The sequence below is a fragment of the Mandrillus leucophaeus genome, unplaced genomic scaffold, assembly GCF_000951045.1.
Source record: "Mandrillus leucophaeus isolate KB7577 unplaced genomic scaffold, Mleu.le_1.0 Scaffold13, whole genome shotgun sequence".
NCBI classification, from domain to species: domain Eukaryota; kingdom Metazoa; phylum Chordata; class Mammalia; order Primates; family Cercopithecidae; genus Mandrillus; species Mandrillus leucophaeus.
In genome coordinates, this window is record NW_012101254.1 from 7,349,798 (window position 1) to 7,370,665 (window position 20,868).

At 52.4% G+C, this 20,868-nt stretch overlaps 1 protein-coding gene across 1 annotated transcript in view; it reads left to right on the forward strand.

Moving 5' to 3' along the window:
• The window catches only part of ADCY3 (adenylate cyclase 3), a 122,139-nt gene that overhangs the window by 73,376 nt on the left and 27,895 nt on the right, over positions 1–20,868 (forward strand). The window contains exon 4 of the mRNA XM_011972700.1: positions 20,402–20,532. Coding sequence (XP_011828090.1) covers positions 20,402–20,532 — 131 coding nt within the window. The remainder of the gene's footprint in view (positions 1–20,401; positions 20,533–20,868) is intronic.

Genomic DNA, 20,868 nt, shown 5'->3' on the forward strand with positions numbered 1-20,868 from the left:
CCTGTAGTCCCAGCTACTTGGGAGGCTGAGGCAGGAGAATGGTGTGAACCCAGGAACCAGAGTTTGCAGTGAGCTGAGATCGCGCCACTGCACTCCAGCCTGGGCAACAGAGCAAGACTCCATCTCAAAAAAATATATATGTATATTAACCATCACAGAGGCCTATTCCTTCAAGGCTTTTTTTTTTTTTTTTTGGTCCTGATATTTGAGAGTGTCCTAGCCATGTTTTATCCTGATTGAGAGATAATAAATGTAACACCTTCCTCTCACATAGCATAGCAGCCAAGAACCAAGGACCGGAGTCTCTGCCTCTCTCCTGTGATATTAGGGGAGGTAAATGTTAAGTCGTTATTAGCACAGTGCCTGCATAGTAGACACTCAAACTCTCTACCATCATAGGATTGTTGGATAAAATTTTGAAGATATAGAAAAGTAGAAGAGGCCGCCAAAACCTCCCTTAATCTGGGAGTTTTGTTGAAAAATAATTTTTAAAAACTAATAAGGTATTATGAATTAGGTTTGCAGTTAAAAAAACTCAGGTTTGCTTTTTTCTTTTTCCTTTTAGTAGAGGTAAAATGCACATAAAATAAAACCCCTTAAAAGTGGTTTAGTACACTCACCATGTTGTATCACCACTTCTAGCTATTTCCACAACATCTTCCTCCAAAAGAAAACCTGGGACCTGAGCTTGATTTTTAAAATCAGATAGAAAGGGACCTGGTGAGCGCTGGGACAGGCCTTGCATGTGAGGACAGGGGACCCAGACCCTAGCACACTCCCACCGTCCTATGCTCCAGCCTCACCTTGTGGGGACACCAGAGTCTGTACTGGGGGTTGGGGAGGGATGTCCCCACTGGCCATCCTGGACCTGGGTTTGCATCCATAGCCTCTGCTAGCATTTTTGGGGGAACAGCGAGCCCTGGCTTTCTCTGTATGGTGGTGGCACTTCACCTCTCTGGTCTTCAGTTTAATTTTCTGGAAATACGACATTAAAAATAATACCATTGTTAGGGGATAGTTTGGGAATCACATGAAATAAGGCAGAGGGGAGTCTAAAAACCACGAAGCCCTTTGGGGCCTCCGAGCTGCTGTCACGCTGACCCCCAGCCCCTGAGGAGGCACAGGCTGAAGTCGGGGTGGTGAGGTAGGATGGGAGCTGGCTGGAGCCTGTGCACCCTTCCTCTTCTCTCTTCCAGCCAGGACAGAGGTCACTCCCTCCCAAGGCATTGGGACTGACGTTGGGAGTGGCGTGGGCTCTGGGCTGATTTGACGTTTCAGAAACATCAGCTGACGGGTCTTCAGAGCTGAGTGCAGGCCAGTACTAGAGGCTGCATGACCCCGTTTCACTTTCCTCCTGTAAAAGCTCCTCATGAGAATAAAAATGAGATAACAGACGGAAAAACACTTTGGAAAGGGCCGCAGACAGTCCTGGTAGGAGAGGAAACAGAACCTGGTTTGGACATGGCTCCAAAGAGCCATTCGAGGTCAATGTCACAGTAGGCTATCCCTTACTTACATGTGTGCTTAATGTCTTTTTTAAGAAAATTCTCTATTTAAAAAAACTATTTGGGTGTCTCCTATAAAAACAAATTGTTAGTCTACCCTCTGCAAAAAAGGGGCCTCCTTCCAGAATTGATTGCCCAGGGTCCATGTCTCACTTTTTATTTGGTCAGGTGCTTTTATCTTTTATGCTTTTTCTTTTTCTTTTTCTTTTTTTTGAGATGGAGTCTGACTCTGTCGCCCAGGCTGGAATGCAGTAGCACCAGCTTGGCTCACTGCAACCTTCACCTCCCAGGTTCAAGCCTCCCATGTAGATGGGACTACAGGCACCCACCACCACACCCAGCTAATTTTTGTATTTTTAGTAGAGACGGGGTTTCGCCATGTTGGCCAGGCTGGTCTCAAACTCCTGACCTCAAGTGATCTGTCTGCCTCAGCCTCCCAGAGTGCTGAGATTGCAGGCATGAGCCCCGTGCTTGGCCATTTATCTTGTTTTCCAAGCTGCCTTGAGAGTGTGCGGCTGAAGGGCAGCACCGGCCATGTGGCTGTCCCAGCAGGTGTCTCCTTGCTGGACCTCAGCTTCCTCCTCTGCTGTGAAGTGAGGTGGAGGGATGCGCTGGTGACCTGAACCTGCTTTCTCTGTTGCCATCCCCTGGGAAGTTGTACCTTCTGTTATGAAGATGACCAGCCTCCTGCTAATGACAGTCATCTCCTGAATGAGTGGGCAGCCAGCCATGGTCCAGGAGGGCAAGGTGGCAGTCCCTCAAGCACAGGCATCCCCTTCTGCCTCCTCACTGGGGTGAGCGTGTCCATATGTCAAAGGGCGTGTTGAGGCAACAGAGCATTCGCGTAATGCAAGGGTCTCAGCTTCCAGTGGCTTCACTGCTTTAACCTCCCTGGCTCCAGTCTCCTGCAGGGGGGTAGCGGAGCCTGCCCTGCACTGAGGCCTTGTGGATTTGGAGTTCTCGGTGCAGCCCTGGCATGCAAAGCGTCTTCTTTGCCTCTGTCGAGCACATATCTGGCTTCGTAGGCAGTGCCATCATGCTTCCCTCTGGTGCGGGGCCGCCGGGGTGCACGCTGGCCTTGGTCCAGCTTCCTGGCTCTGTGGGCATGTGAGGGTAGAGCAGGAGGCCCAGAGGAAAGAACTGGAGTTGTTTGTCTTTATTCCCACGTGACCACACTCCAGGGGTTAGTTGGGGACCTTGAGGGTTGCTAAGCACCCCAGCCGCCACCTGGCAACAGGTGGCACCCAGAAAACCCACTCAGCACACACCTGCTGCCAGGTGGCGCTACAGAACTGAGCCTCTCTGAATCATACTCAGAATTGGAACTTCCCAGGGATCGGAACGTGGTTAATGGAGGATGTGGGAGGATGGAGGGATGACGGGCAGGCCTGTGCTTCCTTCACACGCATCCTGCGTGGTCAACTGGCCCTGTGCCAGGTCCTCCCTCGGGGAGTCGAGGACCGTCCACAGTGCCCACCCTCAGACAGGAGGAGGCTGCAGCTGGGGCACATAGAGGGAGAGCCCAGGGCAGACTGCACAGGGTCTAGGGCGGAAAGCCATCCCCGTCTTCACCCATGGGACCTTGGGGAGCGGGCTGAGGTGGACGCTGGGTGGGTGTCCATTCGGGTCTTGGACTGCACAGAGCACAGCTGCCTCTCCCCACATCTCCTGCTTTAACCCACATGCAGGGTCACCTGTGAGTAGGAATGGTGTTTTTCCTTCATGCTGGTCTTACAGGGAAGAACCGCCCATTGACCACAAGCATCAGACCCCTCTCCGGGGAGCCCTGGAGCTTGGGATGCTGGGAGGCTGCCATTTCCTAAGCTCGGAGTGTATCTCTTGCTTTTCTGAATGTCCTTCCTCTGTGACCTTTGCCCAAGCCTGGTCACTGTTTCCCTCAAGACCTTATGCTCTGAAGACAAGGTGTCATCAACCCTGAGCCCTGTTCTTATAGACCCTTGGTAGGGGGGAGGGGATTCGGAGCCAGAGGCCGGTTGCCTCTTGGCCTGGGGTTGGGCTTCTAGTGCCAGGCCCCACCATGCCACTGTTATCCTGGCAACAGTGAGGTCGGGGCTGGGGGACCACTAAGAGTGGGAAGAGGAGACGAGGCTGGTGTCTAGTGGGAGGGCTGTGCCTCTGCCTCTGGATCCGTAGCTGCTCTGCGTCTTGCTCATTGCACCACGGCTGCATCATGGCTTTCTCGGCGTCTAATGTAATGGGTCCAACCCACTGTCTGCTTCACAGGGGACACACAGACATGTGTCCACCCGCAATATCAGCCTTGCGTTGTACTCGCTATCTTAACTTCTTCACAGAACCACCCACAAAGATATCTCATATTTTTAGTTTTAGCCTCAAATGCCCGTCGGTGTGAGAAAAGCCAGGTGTGTTCCTCACGATGTGAAGTAGGCACTGGTCCTTCTGTTGGTTCCAGCTCTCACCTCCTGGATGTCACAGAATGCTCTTCATTTCAACATTCCAGGACTTAGCAAAACAAATCCACATGTTAGATAACCCAAAGAAAACAGGTTGTCCTAAAGCAGTGGTGGGTTCCTGGTGGCAGTGGGAGGATGTTGGCTGTGTCAGGGTGGACATGAGCGGAGCTGGTGAAGACAGTCCTGCTGGCGGCCCATGCATGGGCTGTGTGGCCTCTGAGCTGGGCTCTGCTGGGCCGTGGCAGGTCTTAAGCCTTTGCCACATCCTCCAGCAGAATTTTTCTCCAAACAGTTGTAGAATTGTCCATTGTGGCCAGTGTTGTGGCGCATTTTATATTTATCTGGCTCTAAGAATGAAGTTTTGTTAGTAATAAGTGTAGTTTTATTGAACGTTTACTTTGTGCCAGGCCCTAGATGGTGTTTTCATTTTATTATTCCGTTTAATATGAGATCGCTCATTTACTAGCTGGCACTTCCTCCTGGCTCTATGTGGGAGATCTGCTTACAGGAAGAATCAGTTAGGTAGTCCTTGGACCGTAGCTGGCCTGTGGGTATCTGTTTTGTTTGACCTTCCCAGAGTGTTAACATTTTCTATTACTTAAACATTTGTACATTCTAGATAAAAACCTGGATTTTTGACTCGCTTAGAAAAATGGAACGATCTGGCAACAAAGGCTGCGAGTAAGACTTGCATTCACATTCTAGCTAGGTCACTGAGCTAAGTACTTACCTCCTCTTGAGCCCAGAGTCCAACACCAGACGTGACAAGACCTTATCTGTACAAAAAACTTAAAAATATATAACCAGGCTTGGTGGTGGTGTGTACCTGTAGTCTCAGCTGCTTGGGAGGCTGAGGCAGGAGGATCACCTGAGCCCAGCAAGATCAAGGCGCAGTGAGCTGTGATTGCACTTCAGCACTCCCGCCTGGGAGACAGTGGGACCCTGTCTCAAAAACAAACAAAACCATTCAGACCACAAGTATTTCAGGCACTTTTCTAGGTACTGGGGATACAGTCGTGAGCAGAACAGATTCTAGTGCGGGCAACACACATTAAACAGATGAGTATGTGCTATGTCAGGAGCTAGGAAGGGCTGTGAAGAAAAAGCAGAGGAAGGAGTTTAGGGAGTGCCACGGGTAAAGGTGGAAATTTTGTCTGTTTAATTTAATTTTCTTGGGCCTTTATGCCCAGGGTGGTACTGAGTTGCTGCATCTGGGTCAAGGACAGAAGCAGGTGGTGTTTGCTTCTGTGCCAGACATTGCAAGCGCACTTCCCGCCAATCACAGATACGAACCCTCTGCGTCCTTCTCAACACAGGGCTCCAGGCAGCTGCTCTCTGCCCATCAGAGTTGGCACAGCACTTGTGACGACAGTGTTCTAGAACTGCACTAGGTAGAAATATGGTAGCCACTTGTCATATGTGGCTATTTAAATTAATTAAATTTAATTAAATTTTAAGTCACTTTCAGTAGCACTAGCCACATTTCATGCACTCAATAGCTAAATGTGGCTGGTGGCTGTCATATTGGACAGCAAAGATACAGAACATTTCTGTGGTTGCAGGAAGTTCTATTAGCGCCATCCTAGAGGATGGTGGCTTGCCCCTTGGGCCAGGTCTGCTAGTTGACAGCTCGTTAACTCATCAAACCTCTAAGGAGTACCTGCTCTTTGCCAGATATTCATGGTGAGGGCTCCAGATACCACACACGTGGCCATCTTTGGGCCCAGTGGGCTGTCTCCTGAGACTGCAGTCACCTTGGCCCACACGGTGGCCCCTGTCTCTGGGGACTGCACAGGAGGCCAGGCCAGTGACCCAAAGTCCCACGTGTTCAGCGTTCCCTCTCCCGCTCTGGCAGGGTAAGAGCTCTGTGTGATTTCCCTCACTGTTCCAGATGACATGGCCTGTTGGCTTGTTAGTCTGGCTCTGCCAACACTGAGATTAAATATGGCCCTGCTTCTCTTGGGGCCTGTTGATCTGGGGACTCTGGGGACACTGGCCTGGTGCCTGTTCTCATGCTGGAGGTCTTGTTTCCAAATATGCTGACTTTTAAAGTTAGGCAGCTCCTCCCTCCTCTACATTCCCACAGCATTTGGCTGAAGACTGAAGAACTCTGGCCCTGGGAGATGAGTCTGTCCCCATGTGACCATTGCCCCACCCATCCAAGCTCTTTGGAGTACTGTTTACCTTTGACCTTCCCAGCATTTAGCTCAGGGACATGCATCGATGACCAGTGACTGTTCTTTGAGTGACTGGGGTGGTGAACATATCTCTTGGGGAGGGGCAGCACACATGGGCCCCCTAGTCTAAATGGCAGCAGTATTGGAGGTTCCAGATTTCACACAGTGTGGTCCTTCGTCCCCTCATTAGGGAGAGGTGAGCTGTTTGGGCTCTGGCCTCCCAAAGTTACTAGGCCCGGTCCTTCTCTTCATTCCCTGCCTCCCACAGCCACCTCTGCTTGGGTAATCAGGCCATGATGGATACCCTGGTGGGGTGCAGTGACTTTTTGGCTTTCAAATTGGCTGGACACTCTAAGAATCTGGATTAATTGGGACCGAGACAGACTGGTTTGTGAAACATCTGTGGGTATGCTCACAGCCTGTGATGGGTTACAGTGACATGTATTTATTGTGTGTACTCAAGCACACGTGAATTTATGACACGTGAATACACACAGACACACCCACCCTACAGACAAGCAGACTTCATATACATGCCTCATGCAGACACTGTAGACAGTAGACACGTACTTGCAGATGCATGTGTGTACACGTGCAAGCGCTCACACATGGACACACAAACACACTCCACATTCACACTCCCAGCCACCTGAGCACTGTGGGTCTCTCTCAACCTGTCTCCCTCTTACAAGGATGTTGTAGAAACTTAGCTTCTCACCAGCCAACCTCATTTATCCAAATCCCTCCTGGCCTCCTTGCTGTAATTAACTCCTGAATGCCTCATCAGAGCCGAAGCTGTAACAGCTCGGAGGCCCCGAACGGTGCTGGCCGCTTCCTTCCACCTCGGTCCTAAGCCAGTGCGAACCAAGGCCTGGCAGGAGTCACCCCTGAGTAGAAGGGGGCTTGGGTGGTTCCTTCTCGGAGCCCTGTGGAGGCCATGCCGACAGATTGCCCTGGGGTGGTGGGGCTCACAGCCCACCTGAGAAACTCAACTCTGCTTTCGGCTGAGATCCCAGCCCAGCAGGCCCGGCATCTTACCCCGGTCCTTCTCCACCCTCCACCCCACCGCAGGCCTGCACGTTGCCCAGGGCAGGCCTGGTTGCTTCTTCCCAGGATCTGGGCAGGTTCTTGCTTTACCCAGGAAACCTACTAGGAACTTTCAGGGCTTGTTGTTTTTTCTCTGGATGTTGATTCTTTTCCCAGAGAGGGTCAGGGCCTTGACTTTTATTACCATGCTGTATTTTTAGGATAACCATCAAGGACTTGAGGCCTGAAGAGCCTGAAGACTTTACCCTCCTTCCTCTCTATGCAGAGCCACATCTCGGCACCCAGGCCTCAACCCCCAGGGTTGGTCACACCCGCCTCCTCCGGGCCAGCCTTCCACCCGTGCTTGGCTCCTCCCACGGTCTTCTCTCTCTGTTTCTGGGAATGGGAGTTTACCACCTCTCAGGGCAGCACATTCTTTGAACTGTTTGACTCTAAAAATTCTTCCTTCTCTGACAGCAGCACCCTGTTCCCCAGCAGCCTTTCCTCATTAGCTTTCTCTCTTGGGGCCTCCAAAGCAAGTCTTGTCCCTTTTCTACACAGCAGCTTTCCTCGGACTTAAAGACAGCTTCCTAAGAAGTGGGTAGGAGGACGTGGGGCTAAGGACGCAGCCTGGTTGAGCTGGACCGGGGCCCTTATTTTCTGTGACACAGCCCAGAGCCAAGGGGCTTGTTCAGGCAGCTACTTTATGCTGGGAATTCATTTTATTTTTTTAGGGATGGAGTCTCGCTCTGTCACCCAGGCTAGATCAGGCAGTGAACCAGGCAGTGGTGCGATATCAGTTCACTGCAGCCTGTCTCTCCCGGGTTCCAGCGATTCTTGTGTTTCAGCCTCCCGAGTAGCTGGTATTACAGGTGCCCGCTACCACGCCCTGCTAATTTTTGAATTTTTAGTAAGGATGGGGTTTCACCATGTGGCCCGGGCTGGTCTTAAACTCCTGACCTTAAGTGATCCACCCACCTCAGCCTCCCAAAGTGCTGAGATTACAGGCATGAGCCACCATGCCCGGCCCAGGAATTCATTTTAAATCTAACAGCATCTCAAATGGTAGATGTCTCCGCTTTACCCCCTGCAATATTGGTACACTGTGCCTCTCCCATTGTGTTCTCCTGCAGTTGGTTTTGGGGACTCAAGTAGAGGCTATGACCTCTATCCCTTTTGAATTTCATCCTGTATGTTGCACCAGATTTCAGCAGAGCAAAAACCACATGAGCCACTTGTCCCAGTGACACACCGGCCACACATTTCTAAATACATCCTCTGTATCTTCTGAGAAGTTTGTCTTCTGGAAGGATTTACACTTTAAACAAAGAGGCCTAAGAGACACCCTTTTTTTTTTTTTTTTTTTGAGACGAAGTCTCGCTCTGTTGCCTAGGCTGGAGTGCAGTGGCGCGATGTTGGCTCACTGCAAACTCCGCCTCCTGGGTTCACGCCATTCTCCTGCCTCAGCCTCCCGAGTAGCAGGGACTACAGGCACCTGCCACCATGCCCGGCTAATTCTTTTGTATTTTTAGTAGAGACAGGGTTTCACCGTGTTAACCAGGATGGTCTCAATTTCCTGACCTCGTGATCGGCCTGTCTCGGCCTCCCAAAGTGCTGGGATTACAGGCGTGAGCTACCGCCCCCGGCCGAGACACCCATTTTATAGATGAGGAATGAAGCCCCCAGGGTGAAGTGCCTGCCCAGGGCATGGGGGCCTTTGCAGCCAAACCCCAGACCAGTAAGCTTTGCTCTACCCCCCAAAACCCAGGGGTGATGTGGCCGCTCCTCTGACAGATGTTCTGATTTTAAACATGCTTTGTTTCTTCAGCAAAGCCACCTTTGGGATTAGTCATTACTATCTTACCTCAACGGATACTCCTCTGTTTAGTCCAGGCCATCAGATAAAAAGCTTCAAATGAAGGAAGGGCCCTTTTTCCACAGTCCGGTTCTCTGGAACCCGGCCACCTCCCCAACCGAAAGTCACAGTCCAAGAGCGAAGCCACCACAGGCCACAGCTTCAAGATGCCACAGGCTGAACAAGTGCAGTCCTGGGAGAAGTGGCCTCTGTGTCCTCAAGTAATTTTTATAAAGGAGAGACAACACCAAAGGGGCCTGAAATTGATCACAAGAATTCATACCATGATGAATATCACCATTCAATTGTGTACTGATTATTATATATCCTTATTCAATGGCTATATTCACTGTATATACAGGTTCAGTATATACTTTTTCAGTGTGTATGAATAGTGATGTTCGGTGATGGGCATTGAATACGATGGAATGTCCACTGCCAGAAGCTTTCAAGAGGTGGGGCACAGTGGCCGGGCATGTGGCTCACGCCTGTAATCCCAGCACTTTGGGAGACCAAGGTGGGCAGATCACCTGAGGTCAGGAGTTTTGGACCAGCCTGGCCAACATGGTGAAACCCCGTCTCTACTAAAAATATAAAAATTAGCCGGGTGTGGTGGTGGGCACCTGTAGTCCCACCTACTCGGGAGGCTGAGGCAAGAAATCACTTGAACTTGGGAGGTGGAGGTTGCAGTGAGCCGAGATTGCGCCATTGCACTCCAGCCTGGGTGACAGAGTGACTCTGTCTCAAAAAGAAAAAGATGGGGCACGTTTCAATAAAGTTCTGAAAATCACACTATAAAACAATTGTAACAATAAAAAAGGATTACAGGAAAAGAAAACATACAAAGAATATGGAAGCTGCCAAGTAACCCTTGCCCCCTGGGCACTGCCCCGCTGCACCTTCCCCTGCGGCAGCTCCTCACAGTGGGGTCCTGTGCCATCCCTGGCTTCGGGAACAGGGGCGAGGTCGCTGCACGTCGTGTCCTGAGGCGCACAGCCATTTCCACCTCGAAGTGCGTCGCACTGGCTTTGAGGGTCATGTTTTCTGCTTCTTCCTTACTCCACCAGTCCTCGGTTGCAGGTTTTGCCTCCTACTTTGATATGGCTGGAGGCAGTGCCTTTAGTAGGTAGACTCTTAAGAATGTTGTACAAATAACACCCCTCCACACATGCACACACACACGCGCACCCTGCAGCTGCTCCTTTCCCCTAAGTTTCTTTTCCTTCAAATCTTGTTCCTCAACAGATACTTCGCAAGCTTCAAGTGCATGCATGTACCTCAAGGTCCGTGGCTTCCCCACCTTGATGAGCATGGGTAATGCTGAGGCCACAGCCCCACCAGCCACACTCTGGGTAGGGCAGCCTGAAGTCCTGGCGATGGGCTCAGCTGAACCAGGGCTGCGCCCCCCGCACAGGCTTGGCCACTTCGTGTGGCAGTGACGAGGGCTACCTGAGTTTCCATGGGCGTCAGCAGCTCGGGTCCTTGGGCAGCGGCTCCTGGCGCATGGAGAGGCAAGCAGGGGCCTCCTGTGGGCGTTGGGGAGCAGCAGGCCTCTGTCGAGGTCCAGGGCTGTCCTAGATTCAGGCCCCTCACATTCAGCCCAGTTAGGTACTTTCTGAGTACACGGTAGCCACTCATGCCTGCTCAGAGACAGGGCTTTGCCACATGGGCCTCTCCTCTCCTCGGCCTGTGAGGAGGAGCTCAGGGCAGTGAGGCCAGGGAGGATGGGTGACCCACCAGTGTCCTTAGGCCACAGGGTGGGGATGGAGCCATGGAGGCAGCACCCTCCTTTTCCTCCCCCTCCCCCTCCCCCTCCTCACCCTTCCCCCTCCCCCTCCCCCTCCTCTTTGCTCAATGTGGGTCCCAGGGAAGATTCCAGGAGCTGTCACCACCACTGCCTCTGTACCCCCCACCCCTGCCTGGTGTCTGGCAGTGGCAGCCACTGGATGTCTTTGAGGGCATCAGATGCCATGGGGACAGTGGAATGCAGAGGAGGAGCAGATCAGGGTGCTGGGAGACACATCAGAGGCTGTTGCAAGTTCCCCCCCGAGGCAGCCGCAGGGCCATTTCTGTGAGGAGGACCCACTGGGAGGGGCTGCCTGATTCCCAAGGCCAGGGCAGCATGGAGCCCTGGGGAGGGTGTCCAGAGCCAGACCCGCACTGTCGGGGCCTCTCTGTGTTACAAAACACCAGGGCTTCAGTCTGGGTCCTGCTGCTTGCACAGAAAGCCAATCACTGTGACAGCAATTATTGCCAAGGAATAAGGCTTTAATCGGCTGCTGCGGTAGGGGAGATGGGAGCTCAGTCCCGAATCCATCTCTCTGACTTACTAAATCCGGGGTTTACACAGCAGGAAAACATGGAACAATGTGGGATATACTAGGAATGAGGGGTCCTGAGTCTCATTATCTGGATGTGGTGATCTGGTTGGTGAGTTTCAGTCATTCAATACTTCATTTGAGAGGCCTGAAGGTCCTTTCCTGAGGAAGGAACTCAGATAAATAGAAGTTTTAAGCCTTAAGACCAGAAGGATACATTTCTATGTTTATTTAAAAGAACAGTCTATGGGACTATTGGAAAGGTTTTAACCGATGCTCCTGGGCACTGGGGGGACCTTCACATCTGTAGCAGAACAACATTAAAGCAGATGAGATAACTGGGGTGGGAAAAGCACAAAAACTCACCCATTCCAGGGTCTCAGAGCCCTGGGTTCAGGGTCTGCCACTAACCCTTCGGGATGTGTAACAGACAACTTCATCTCTCTGTGCCTAGGTTTTGTCATATGCAAAATTGAGACAATATACAGGGTTGATACAGAAGTTTTAGCAAAGGAGAGGGGTGATTTTGAATGGATGGATAGTGTCTATCACCTGGTGGGGTGCTGTGTTCATGAGAGCTACAGAGTGAAGCCAGCGCAGGGTGACCGTTCTGTCATTTGGCTCCCTAGGAGGGCCACTGCCTTCTCCTACCCCCGTTTTGGCTGTGGGTCTCCTTGGTTCGTGCCTGGCCATAGGTTCCCCCTTCTCAGGTTATGTCCAAGCTGACTAGGAAATCGGGAGCCAAGCCCAAAGGCCTTGAAGGATGTTCCCTTTCTAAGAAAACTATGGTCCTTCCAGAGAAGCCTAGGTCAGGGATAGGATCACAGCTGGAGGCAACAGGAAGTTCCATGTTTATTCCAGTTTAAAAAAGTATTTTTAAAAAGAACAACCACCAGCACCCTATGGCAACTTTGAAAAAACGTTTCAAATTTTCTCTTAATTCGGTCTTCCAAGTTAAATGAGCCTTTTTTCTTTGCATATAGCCTTCTGCCTTTATTTCTATGCACACAACGATCCTGGTGTCAGCTCCACAGAACACAATTTTGCCCTGCTCTTCTCTCTGTACTTTATTGTTGCCATGATAAACAGTGCTGTTGTTTCATTATGGTCATTCTTAAGGTTGCAGAATCTTCCATCCAGAGGATGTGTCATTTTAATTAGCCGTTTACTGGGTATTTGGGTGACTTACAGTTTTTCCACAAGTGTTAAGTCAAGCTGCAGTGCAGATCACCTTCTACGTATATCTTTACTTCTGTTGGATTTGGGGGGATAACTTGTCAGAAGAGCTATTAATGGGTCAAAGACTTGGAACATTCTTGTGACTCTTGGAACATATAGCAACTGCTATCTTTGGAAGAGCAGGCTCTGCCTCCATGCTGGGGAGACCAAGCCACATGGATCATCCCTGGGGCCCTGAGCAATCCTAGGCTGCTAGGGGTGGCCTCTCTCCCCTGCACTCCTGTCCCCTGCTGTGGGACCCATTTGACAAGTCATCTGGGTCCCAGCCTCCTGCCTTCCCCAGGAACACAAATGAAGGGATGTCAGAGTCTTTAGCCAGGGCCCTGGAATGGTAATCAGGGATCTTCTGTGTGTGTATGAGCATTTTTCTAGAAGGTCCGTAGCTGGCATCACGCACTCATGAAAGGGGCCAGGATCTGGGAAAGGGTTTAGAATCTCTGAACTCTAAGGGCAAACAAGGTCAGCACCAATCGAGAGGCACCAACCAAGTGGGTATCAGTGAGGAGGGAGGAACAGGCACCCCTGGGCAGGGGCCAGGGGCTCTCTGGAGAGGTGACATGTGAGGTGGGTGTCGAAGGTGTGGGGAGGGAGGGATGTTCCACAGAGAGTGACGCCAGAAGCAGAGGACGGGGAGGGGTATGGAGAAGAGGAAACAGTCTAGCTCGTCTACCCTGAGGGACCGCAGGGAGAGCAGTGGGGGACAGGACCAGAAAGACAGGCCAGTGCCACTGTGAGGGGGACCGGGGCGCCACTGAGGGTGCTGGGCACCAGTGTGATACAGCTTAGAGGACATCCAGACGCCGTGCCGAAGGTAGACTGAATCAGAGGAGCCAGCCGGCCACAGGGAGACACATTCAGAGGCCATTGCCAGAGGCCCTGAGGCTTGGGGGGTGGCGGGGGGAGGGCCCCTTCCTCCCGTGGGCCTTTGCCTCCCAGACCCTCCTCCTCCCTTCCCCTCTGTCAAGTTCCACGTGTCCTTTCTTCCGCGTGCACTGGCGTCTTGTTTAAAACCCGTCTTGTTACCAGAATGACTCCAGGTGGACTGTTGGCCTGCTTCACTTTTTGAGGCTGACTATAAGGTTTCCACAAACCACAGAGGAATTCGCAGCCTGAATTTACAACCATAGCCCCTTTCTTGTTCTTTAAGTTTGATATTCATTGATTTTCTGCTTTCAGAACTCATATGTGCTCTTAGCAAAGGTTATGGAAATATGTAATGGAAAAAAATGGAAATTCCCCCGTCCCACCCCGAGAGAGAAGCTCATGGCTGCTTCACTCATGTGGCCCTTCCGAGGCTCCTGTTTTGGGCTTCAGGGCTGCCCTGGTTTTGTGTTCTGTATTGGTAGACAGTCTCAGAGACCCGAGCCATGCCGCGAGGAGGCAGGTGTGGGTCACCCCCGAGGAGGCTCAGCAGTGTCTGGAGGGGAACCAGTAGTGTGGTCAGGGGCATGGAACTCCCACAGGACTGGATTGGACTCTCGGGTCCGCAAGGTTCCAAGGGAGCCTGGAGAGGATTTTCTGAAGGGACAGAGCTCTGAGGTAGACCCGGGGCCGGGACGGGCAGGAAAGGCCTGTGTGCCGTGTGGGCTATGGCTGCAGAAGCCATTGCATGTAGGCTGGGAGGGAGGCCAGCACGGCGCTGTGACGTTCTTAAACCTCGCGTTCTACGTCCCTCCCTGCCCACACACCTGACCGCACCTCCCCACGCTCCTCACACATCTGCGCCCTCCTCCCCCAAGCAGCACCCTGAATGCATACGTGGCTGGGGGTGCTGAGACTCAAACGGAAGGCAGGACCCTTCCTTGTGTCCCCTTCATTGTCCCACCTGCAGTAAGCAGAGCTCCTGAGGCCAGGCTGAACGACCCAGAGGGTTTGTGCCGACCCTGGCACATCTCACTGAAACTCAACCTAAAAACTTCTGGCCAACTTCAAAACCCAGAGAAACATTAGGCCCTGTCTTTCTGAGCCACCTGCTGTCTCCACACCCTCAGTCACTCAGTCACACTTTCTATCATGTGACAGTAGGAACAGCTAGACTACAGTGAGCGCTTGCTGTGGGCCAGGCACTGTTCTAAGTACTTGCTGGCAGTGAATCGTGTCCTTTCTGCTTTCCTGCCTAGGAAACCAAGGCACAGGGAGGTTTAGTAATCTGCCTGGTAGCCACAGTGAGTGCGGGCAGGGCTGGGGGCTGAGCCAGGCCAGCACCCATGATCCTGACAGCTGCCTCCTCCTGCCCCGAGAGCCTCAAGCGCACCAGGACTGCACGCTCCAGTGCAGGCTGGGATCCCAGGGATTACTGACTAGAGAAACCCAGCCCCAGCCCAGTGGGTGCTGCCTCCCACCTGCCTCCTCCAGACTCCTCAGCTCTGCCTGCCCCTCAGGACTCCCAGCAGCTGTCTGCCTTAAGAGACAGCTCTCAAGAGTTGATAGGGCCCTATCTCTGGCTTTTCTTGAAAACCTTCCCAGAGGTTCATCTTTTCTGCAAGCCCAGAGCTTTTTCCCACAATGTCTGGTTAGTTAGGTTTCGAGATGGGTCCTCGGGTCGCACCGAGCTCTCCTCCACCCATGTCTTTGCATTGGGCATCCTCTTGCCATACTCGACTGGCAGAGGGAGGGGAGTTGCCAAGCACCAAGGTTGCCCAGGTTGCTCTTCCTGGGCTGCAGGGCCCTGGGAGAACCAGATGCCACTTCCCGGGCTTAGGTGGAACCAGGGCAGGACGCACTGGGGTTCCTTTGGCTTCTCATTCCTGAGCTGTAATGCCACGCTCGAGGTTAACAGTGAAGAGAGATCACTGCAGAAATGGAAGAATAAGAGTGTCTTAGTCCACATTCATGCTGCTGATAAAGACATACCCAAGATTGGGAAGAAAAAGCAGTTTAATTGGACTTACAGTTCCACATGGCTGGGGAGGCCTCGGAATCATGGTGGGAGGTGAAAGGCACTTCTTACATGGTGGAAAAAGAGGAAATGAGAAGCAAAAGCGGAAACTCCTAATACACCCATCAGATCTCGTGAGACTTATTCGCTATCATGAGAATAGCACATGAAAGATTGGCCCCCATGATTCAGTGACCTCCCTCTGGGTCCCTCCCACAACATGTGAGAATTCTGGGAGATAGAATTCAAGTTGAGATTTGAGTGGGGACACAGCCAAACCGTATCATTCCACCCCCGGCCCCTCCAAGTCTCATGTCCTCACATTTCAAAACCAACCATACCTTCCCAATAGTCCCCCAAAGTCTTAACTCATTTCAGCATTAACCCAAAAATCCATAGTCCAAAGTCTCATCTGAGACAAGGCAAGTCCCTTCTGCCTATGAGCCTGTAAAATCAAAAACAAGTGGCCAGACATGGTGGCTCACGCCTGTAATGCCAGCACTTTGGGAGACCGAGGCAAGTGGACCACCTGAGGTCAGGAGTTTGAGACCAGCCTGGCCAACATGGCAAAACCCTGTCTCTACTAAAAATACAAAAATTAGCCGCGCATGGTGGTGAGCACCTGTATCCCAGCTACTCAGGAGGCTGAGGCAGGAGAATTGCTTGAACCAGGAAGGCAGAGGTTGCAGTGAGCTGAGATCGCACCATGGCACTCCAGCCTGGGGGACAAGAGCGAGACTTTGTCTCAAAAAAAAAAAAAAAAAAAATCAAAAGCAAGCTAGTTACTTCTAGATACAATGGGGGTATAGATATTGGGTAAATACAGCCATTCCAAATGGGAGAAATTGGCCAGAACAAAGGGCTTACAGGCCCCATGCAAGTTCGAAATCCAGTGGGGCTTCTTTGGAGCTCAAATTTTAAAGCTCCAAAATGATCTCCTGTGACTCCAGTTCTCACATCCAGGTCATGCTGATGTAAGAGGCGGGTTCCTGTGGTCTTGGGCAGCTCTGCCCCTGTGGCTTTGCAGGGTATAGCCTCCCTCATAGCTGCTTTCACAGGCTCTGCAGCTTGAGGGTCTGCAGCTTTTCCAGGCGCATGGTGCAAGCTATCAGTAGATCTACCATTCTGGGCTCTGAAGATGGTGGCCCTCTTCTCACAGCTCCACTGGGCAGTGCCACAGTAGGGACTCTGCGTGGTGGCTCCGACTCCATATTTCCCTTCCACACTGCCCTAGCAGGGGTTCTCTATGAGGGCCTTGCCCTTGCAGCAAACTTTTCCTTGGGCATCTCCATATATCTTCTGAAATCCAGGCAGAGGTTCCCCAAATCTTAAGTCTTGACTTCTGCGTGCCCACAGGCTCAACATCACGTGGAAGCTGCCAAGGCTTGGGGCTTGCACCCTCCGAAGCCACAACCCAAGCTCTGCATTGGCCCCTTTCGGTCATGGCTGGAGTGGTTGGGACACAGGGCACCAAGTCCCTAGGCTGCGCACAGCACGGGCACCCTGGGCCTGGCCCACGAAAGTACTTTTTCCTCTTAAACCTCAGGGCCTGTGATGGGAGGGGCTGCTGCAAAGGTGACTGCCGTGCCCTGGAGACATTTTCCACATTTTCTTGGTGATTAACTTTCAGCTCTTTGTTACTTACACAAATTTCTGCAGCCAGCTTGAATTCTCAGGAAATGAGATTTCCTTTTCTGTCGCATAGTCAGGCTGCAAATTTTCCAAATTTTTATGCTGTTTCCGTTTTAAAACGAATGCCATTAATAGCACCCAAGTCACATTTTGAATGCTTTGCTGCTTAGAAATTTCTTCCACCAGATACCCTAGTCATCTCTCAAGTTCAAAGTTCCACAAATCTCTAGGGCAGGGGCAAAATGCCGCCAGTCTCTTTGCTAAAATGTAACAGTCACCTTTACTCCAGTTCCCAACAAGTTCCTCATCTCCATCTGAGACCACCTCAGCCCGGACCTTATTGTTCATATCACTATCGGCTTTTCTGTCAAAGCCATTCACCAAGTCTCTGGGAGGTTCCAGACTTTCCCACAGTTTCCTGTCTTCTGAGCCCTCCAAACTGTTTCGACCTCTGCCTGTTACCCAGTTCCAAAGTCACTTCCACATTTTTGGGTATCTTTTCAGCAACGTGCCACTCGACTGGTACCAATTTACTGTATTAGTTCATATTCATGCTGCTGATAAAGACATACCTGAGACTGGGAAGAAAAAGAGGTTTAATTGGACTTACAGTTCCACATGGCTGAGGAGGCCTCAGAATCATGGCGGGAGGCGAAAGGCACTTCTTACATGGTGGCAGCAAAAGAAAATGAGCAAAAAGCAAAAGCAGAAACTCCTGATAAACCCATCAGATCTCGTGAGACTTACTCACTATCACGAGAATAGCACGGGAAAGACTGGCCCCGCGTGATTCAATTACCTCCCTCTGGGTCCCTCCCACAACACGTGGGAATTCTGGGAGATACGATTCGAGTTGAGATTTGGGTAGGGACACAGCCAAACCATATCAAAGAGCAAAACCACTGTAACGGCTTCAGGCAGGGGCCAGTGCCTGCCAGGCATGCTCCCCTTGTCCTAATGGTGTGATTTCCTGTAAGAAAGGTGATCAATTCTCCCCATGAAGCTACAGAGTGTAGACGACGGGGACCTATAGCAGAGCTGATTCTCCCAAGGGAGGCCTCTGGTTTATTAGGTGCTGAGGGCCCGAGTACAACAGCAGACTCTGGGGACCACTTGGCAGCTCTGCCCAGAGGAGTGGAGTTGAGCCTTCACCACCTCCTCCTGCTCCAAAGCAGGCACATCTGATATGCAGGATGAGCTGACTTCTCTCGGGCCTCAGGGACCCCTGAACTCAGCAGAGCTGGAGCGGTGGGGCCTGCTCCCCTGCCCAGACCTTGTCAGGAGGTGAAGTCCCTGGCTGCTGCCCCTGTGACCTGGGATCTGCAGCCATCCAGTCAGGCCCTGATTGCTGAGGACCAAGCCACTAGTTCTAGGTTTTCTGGCCACCCTGGACCCAGGGTGGTAATGTCTGGGATCTGCACTCTAGATACGGAGCTCCTGGGCATCCTGAGTCCCTGCCCACGCGCTCCTCACCTTTCAGCAGCCGACCCCATGGCAACACGGGCCTAGCCACCCGGAAGCCATCCACCCTGAGGGTCAGTGGCCACCTGTCCTCCAGCCACATCTCTGCCCTCCAGTTCCCTGGCCTCTGCCTGTGCCTGCTGTGGTTTCATTGGTATCTTGACCCTTCTCTGGACACACTTTCTTTAGTTGCGTCCCCGCCATGAGCCAGTTCTCATGCCCCTTGGCCTTTTACAGTTTCCATCCTGCAAAACCTCAACTTGGGGTTCTCCCCCAAGTGCCCCCCACCGTCCTTCACCAGATGTCATCATCACCATCCTCCCCTCGGAGACGGGGGCAGTGCTGCCCTCTTGACTGGCTCCCTGCTGGGCCTCCTGCCCCTGGCTTTGCCTCCGCAGCACCACGTCCTGTCCCTGGTTTTCTCTCGCTACTGATCATCCAACCCATGGCTTCCAGGGCAGACGGTTCAGCCCACTCTCCTGAGCGCTGCCTGCAGGTGCCCGCACAGAGGCCCTGCGGCGCCTCAGAACCAAACCCTGTCTTTGCCCTCACATCTGCCACTCCTCCTCTGTTCCCCATTCCAGAGACCGGTGCCACTCAAGCCATGGACCTCTTCTGACAAGAGCCACACAGTAAATACTTTTGGCTCTGTGGGCCACGCGGTCTCTGTCAATTCTACCCCACTCTGCCACTGGAGTGTTAAAGCAGCCAGAGATAATATATCAACCAATGAGCATGGCTGGGTGCCAGGAAAACTTGATGGAAACAGAGAGGATGGCTTGAGCGCAGGAGTCCAAGACCAGCTTAGGCAACGTGGCAAGACCCTGTCTCTACAAAAAATGTAAAAATTAGCTGGGTGTGGTGATACATGCCTGTACTCCAAGCTACTTGCGAGGTTGAGGTGGGAGGATCACTTGAGCCCAGGACGTTGAGGCTGCAGTGAGCCATGTTTGTACCACTGCACGCCAGCCTGAGCAACAGAGCAAGACTCTGTATAAAAAAAAAAAGAAAGACAGCAGCAGTCAGCTTGAGCCCACAGGCCACAGTTTGCTGACCCTGATCTAAACCCTGCCCAGCTCTCAAGCCATATTTGTTTTTACCTCCATGGAAATCCCTGAAGGACCCTGGTGTGCTTTGCGTGTGTCTGTGACTTTGTGTGTGTCTGTGACTTTGTATACATGGCTGCCTCCGACAGGAGTGCCCTCAGCGTCGTGTCTTGGGCTCGGCCAAGGCTCCTTCAGGAAGACTTCCTTGATGCCTCCTCCCCAGCCGACCTCGGCCCCTGCTTCTCTCTTGCGCAGTCCTCTGCTCTCTTTCTGGACACAGAACTTGCCATGCTGCACTGGGCATGCTTACCTGTGTCCCGGTGAGACCCTCTGCTCTCTGAGGTGGACGATCTTGCTGGTTTTGTGTTGCTGGCACCTTGTGTGGTGCCTGGTCTGCTGTCAGTCTTTGATCGGGTCAAAGCAGAATTTTGTGAGCGATGGCTCTGTGCAGCCACGGCGGGTGGCTGAGGTGACCCCACAGGGCTCCTACCGGGAGCGCTCACGGTACAGCAGCCCACGCAGGACTGTTGCGCTTCTTGTGGCACGAGGATGCTGAGCACAGAGCCACATTTAGGATGGTTCACTGCGTTTCTGGCTCCCCTCAGTTGCTCTGAAGGGGCCATTGCCACCCTCAGCCTTGTCAGGGCCAGAAGCTGCCTGTCCCAGACCCCTAGCTGTTCCTGAGGCAGGTCTGTGAGGTCTCTCTGGAGGGCAGCGTGGTTCCCGGCTCATGTTTCTTGCCAGGATCGGGGCGTTTCTTCCAAGAAATATCTTAACTTGCCCCTAGCAGGCCCTACCGTTGCCTCTGACCCTCTCCTGTCCCTCACAGGAGAACCTCATGCTTTCCATCCTGCCCAAGCATGTGGCTGACGAGATGCTGAAAGACATGAAGAAAGACGAGAGCCAGAAGGACCAGCAGCAGTTCAACACCATGTACATGTACCGCCATGAGAACGTCAGGTACGCCGGCCCAGGGTGCGGGCTCTGATGACAGAGCAGGCCGTGGAGGCTGCGTCTTTGCAGGACCCACTAGGCGCTGTGGGCTTCGAGAGGTTTTCCAGGGACTAGAAGCGAGGCTCCCCACGGCACTCATCAACCCGGCGGGAGAAGCTGCCGGCAGGTGTTTAAGCTGCAGTGTGTTCTAGGCTGCCTGGTCCAACCCCATCATAGAACAGACATCACCCAGAATGGGGAAGGGACTCCTGTGAGGTCACCCAGCTGTTCGGGGCCAGCACTGGGGCTAGAGCCCTGACCTCTGATTCTAGGAAGAAGGATGAGTTCAGCCCGGGCAGGAGG